Source organism: Puccinia triticina, chromosome 4A, assembly GCF_026914185.1.
Source record: "Puccinia triticina chromosome 4A, complete sequence".
Lineage (NCBI taxonomy): Eukaryota > Fungi > Basidiomycota > Pucciniomycetes > Pucciniales > Pucciniaceae > Puccinia > Puccinia triticina.
The window spans coordinates 3,514,972-3,519,563 of record NC_070561.1 but is presented as its reverse complement, the minus strand read 5'-3'; the positions used below and the strand labels follow the sequence as shown (position 1 = coordinate 3,519,563).

The window sequence follows — 4,592 nt, the reverse complement described above, 5'->3', positions numbered from 1 at the left end:
ATGGCCACGACTTACAAGATTGTAACTCTACCCGGGGATGGTATTGGTGAGGATAGAACCTCAGCCGTCTGGAGTGTAGTGTGACTGGATGGCTGATTATCGACTGTGTCTTGTTTCCCTAGGTCCGGAGGTCATCGAGCAAGCCAGTCGGGTCTTAGACGTTATCTCGCAGTCGGGAGAAGTGAGCTTCGAAGTGCAGGCTTGCGATTTTGGTGGGATCGCCATCGACAACCACGGCACTCCACTTCCAGCCTCTACGCTTCAAGCCTGCCAAGCGGCTGATGCGATCCTCCTAGGTACTTGAGATACCTCTGTCGCTTAGCCCTGCTGGTCCATTAAACTGACATCTTGCTGCCTGCTGCCTTCCAATCCGGCAATGGCAGGTTCGGTTGGAGGGCCAAAGTGGGGCGTAGGCAAAGTCAGACCCGAGCAAGGCTTATTAGAATTACGAAAGACACTAGGCTTGTATGCCAATATCCGGCCGGCACTGTTCCCGTCCGAGTCGCTTGTCCAACTATCTCCGCTGAAAGACTCGATTGCCTCTGGGACCGAAATCATCGTCGTGCGGGAACTGATTGGCGGGATCTACTTTGGGCAGCGAACGGAGGCGAGTTCCTTCGAAGCCGATGGCGGCGAGGCAAGCATAGCCAGAGACGAATGCAGCTATAGCGTCGCCGAAATACAGAGGATCGCTCGTGTCGCCGCCTTCTTGGCAATGACCTCAACCCCTCCAATGGCAGTCCACTCCGTCGACAAGGCCAACGTTCTCGCTACCTCTCGTTTGTGGCGCAAAGTTGTCACAGATCTATTTGCTAAAGAATTCCCACAATTGTCCTTGGACCACCATCTCGTCGATTCTGCCGCCATGCTCATCTGCTCCAACCCGAAGAAGCTAAATGGGATTGTCTTGAGTAAGTCGAGTTCCCTATTGTTATGCTGGTTGTAACTCGTACATACATTTGCTAGTCTTTTTTTTTGCTAACATTTGAGTTCATGTGATAGCCGAAAATCTCTTCGGTGATGTTCTCAGTGACGAGACATCAGTCATTCCAGGCTCACTTGGACTGCTTCCTTCGGCCTCCTTAGCCGGGATACCGGACCGGAAATCGAAATGTCTAGGTGTCTACGAGCCCATCCACGGATCTGCGCCTGACATCGCGGGCCAGGGGATTGCCAACCCAGTCGGCACAATCTTGTCTGTGGCACTCATGTTGAGGTACTCGTTGGGTCTCGACCGTCAGGCTGAGCAAATTGAGCTTGCCGTCCGCAAAGTCTTGGATTCTCAGGAAACAGGCGGCCGCGGCTTACGAACAGCTGACCTAAAAGGGCGCGCATCTACTAAGCAGTTAGGAGACGCCGTCGTCTCGGCACTCAAAACAATCTTATCCTCTTGAAACTCATCCTTCAAAATGTTGCCAAGGTTTCGGATGTTGCCATATATACATGTCGCACTTTGGAAGATCGTCCAGCCGAGCGTGGAGATACAATCAGTTAACGGCTTTTCTTATCCGTACATTTACATAGACAGCTCATCTGTTTACAGACAGTCCAAAACCAATCAAATGATTGCAAACATCACCTGTCAAGGTATAAAACATTCCCTGCTGAAACCAATTGAATGTTGTCTTGCAACACTTGAGTTTAATCAAACGTGATAAGGCTCGAGGCAGGTATAGCTAATTAGCAGAAAGTTGCCAATGTCGATTGCGTTTGGTTCATATAAGGTATACATATACAGCATTCGCAAGTCCGAGAACAGCCTCTGGAGTATTTATCAGGCCTCGGTAGCTTGGGTATGGAGAGGCGGCTTGGTTCCCCCACTTGTTATTTGTTATAAGGTTTTTGTTTCCAAATAAGTGAATCAGTTCGTCTGCTCTTGCGAGATAGATGAAGCATTCTTTTTCTTGATGACAGAAACTCTAGGAAATACACCTCTGGCAGTCGGTCGTCTCCGCCGTTTCAGAGAGATGCCTTTCGGGTTAAATTGACCGGTTGATTCTTTGATAGGCGGTTGAGGTATCCATATACGGAGACTGAATTATTCTCGACTGTTCTGCAACAATCCAGCTGAGAAAACGGGCCATCATATAAGTATATCAATTTCCAACATGCTTTTCGGTGCTTTTCGTGTGACCCAACTCACTCCAAAATCTTCGCAATATGCTCTCGTACAATGTTGATGATTTCTGGCTCCATCTTGGTATGTGAAATCATCTCTGGTAAGTTGACTAGGGGAGCAAATTAAGGCATGTATTAGATCGGCAAATCCTAAAAAAAACTAGAAGACACCAACGGCGAGACCTAAGAGACCTACCGATTAATCTGAGTAGATGTTCAGCGCCATATATCTCGCTAGGTAGTTTGCCCTTGAGCTTTTTCCGTGTGTCAATGTATTGCTGCCGTTCATTCCGATAGAGTAAACAATGTCCCAAGGATTTGTCGAAATAAACTTTTAGCCCCGCATTGACTTCTTTGATCAAGTTCTTAGCCTGTGCAGTGGTTGAATCATTGACAGCGTATTGCTCGTATTCCTCCAAGAGGCTCTTGACGTTCGGACTTCGGGGTAAACTGACAACCTAGATAGTTAAATATTAACTTCAGTTTCAGTTTCCTGGAGCCATTTACCAACAAATGAAAGGCGGTGAACTTGGTTTTTCCGCGTCACAGCCTCCCAGTCGTCGACCAGTTGAAGTTTGAGAGGTTCGGGGATGACGATCGTAATATTATGCTTTGACGGGCCTTCTTCCTACATAATGAGAAACGAGCCGACAGTTAGCCAAGGGCGAAGAAAGGTTGAGTGTAAGACCCGATAATTGCAGCAACAAAACTTGTGAAACCGTCGACTTGCAGGTTCGCAGCCGCTATCTCGGCTTCTCTTGGTCCCCCTTCCTTCCAGCTTCTTGCCTTTATCAGGGTTTGCCGTCGGTCGAGGGTCGTGAGTTTTAGCGTCCTTTGTTGCCGACTTGTCCGGGGCCTCTTTCACCCGCTGGGCCTCGTTCAGAGTTCGCTCCAAGCGCAGATTCTCATCCGTTAACTTCAGCAACCGGCTCTCCGAAACCCACTCGTCCCACTTTTGTTTCCAGCCCTTGTAATGTACCCAGTACTGATTTCCTTTGCCGTTATCACGCGCCTCGTCCGAGTGAGAGTCTTTTACTTTGAGTATCTAATCTCCCAAAAAACATAGCAAGGATTAGTCTCAGTCTACCACGAGTTGGTTGTATTTTCACTGTGGTCAAATTGAATTGTTCTCACCCTGGCCTCGTATAGCAAGGGACCATGGTAACATAATACCCGCTCGTTTTCGGAAAAGTCCACTTTCGGCATTCGTATCTGTCGTGTAGTCGTATGTTGCGTTGGGATATGGGAACTGTCAAGTTGCTCGATATGGTTACTGTGCTCTTGAATTGGTGCTCTTCCGGGGGGCAGAAGGGTCCCCCGAACCCTGGAGGGCTCGGAACACGGATGGGGCACCTGTGAACAGCCCCCAAGTTGGTATGTTGAAGCCCCAGACTCGCGCACAGGAAAGGCTTCACAGAGCCTTTCTGCGGGGCCTTTTTTGCTCCGTGGATTCCATGGGTTCCACGGAATCTGGGTCGCGCGCGCCTCCCAAAGTCCACCTAAGTCAAAGTCCCCACACCGGTGTCCCAACTCACCACACATTTTTCTACGACTACGTCAAACTTTGTCTGGAAATCTCAAGCAGTTCAAAAACATCAACTAATTGTGATTTGGACCTTATCCCAGCTTGAACAGGTACCTTATTGTCGTGAATTGTGCCTGGTCGCTATCTCGTTACTACATGGCCGACCCAAATATTGAACCCAATCTACAAGGCTATCAACTCGATGATAACGGACAGCTCATCTTTAACTTTGCCGCCGGCCGTCGCCAGTTTACCCAAGGACCCTCTGGGAACGAACGCGAATTGAATGGATTCAATGATGATTTCACTGCTCAAACCAGCGTCGAAATCAACTCCGGAACTACTTCTCGTGGCGGCGGTGGCACCGGTATGGGTAGGGGAAGAGGGAGAGGCAGGGGTGGTTCAAAGGCGACTACGAGTACACGAGGCAAACGGAGGGTGAACTTCACCAAGAAGAACAGAAGCCAAGCCAAGATCTCTGGAGAAACTCAACCGTCCACATCCTCCAGCAACCCACCTCCATCTGAACCAGCCGCGGCGGCCAATGAAGCACCTGCGACCATCCATTCGGCGGCACTTGGACCTCAAGCCCAAGCTCGTGCTGAATTGGATGTTCGCTTAAGCAATGGAAATTCGGCTACTGTCCGAGAAGTCGCCTATGCCACTGGTAAAGTTAAACGGCTTACCAACTGCATCAAAGACGAACTCAAGCACTTGACCCTTGAGTACCAGAAGAAGATACACGAGTTGGCAATTACGCACGAGGTACGATCGGAGATCCTGTTCAAGTGGGTTGGTGGATTCAACAAGATGAAAGGGCCAAACAGGTTCAACAACTATTGTCGATACGCTCATGAAGCGCTCCAACTTTTTGCCAGAAGTAAGGGTACTTCTGACTATCTACAAAGATGTCATTTCAGCTCATTTTTTTGTTTTTATCAATCCCAAA

At 49.0% G+C, this 4,592-nt stretch overlaps 2 protein-coding genes across 2 annotated transcripts; one reads left to right on the top strand and one right to left on the bottom strand.

The window, feature by feature from the left end:
• On the top strand, positions 1 to 1,394 carry PtA15_4A414 (uncharacterized protein; the record flags this gene model as incomplete). The annotated part of the gene is made up of 4 exons (XM_053168295.1): positions 1 to 46; positions 123 to 296; positions 384 to 911; positions 1,003 to 1,394. The coding sequence occupies 4 exons, from the start codon at positions 1 to 3 to the stop codon at positions 1,392 to 1,394; spliced, it is 1,140 nt and encodes a 379-aa protein (XP_053019518.1).
• A 585-nt stretch (positions 1,395 to 1,979) lies between these two features.
• On the bottom strand, positions 1,980 to 3,324 carry PtA15_4A413 (uncharacterized protein; the record flags this gene model as incomplete). The annotated part of the gene is made up of 6 exons (XM_053168294.1): positions 1,980 to 2,067; positions 2,144 to 2,228; positions 2,315 to 2,576; positions 2,648 to 2,746; positions 2,849 to 3,163; positions 3,253 to 3,324. 6 exons carry the CDS (start codon positions 3,322 to 3,324, stop codon positions 1,980 to 1,982), a joined length of 921 nt encoding a protein of 306 aa, XP_053019517.1.
• Between the last annotated feature and the right edge of the window lie 1,268 nt (positions 3,325 to 4,592).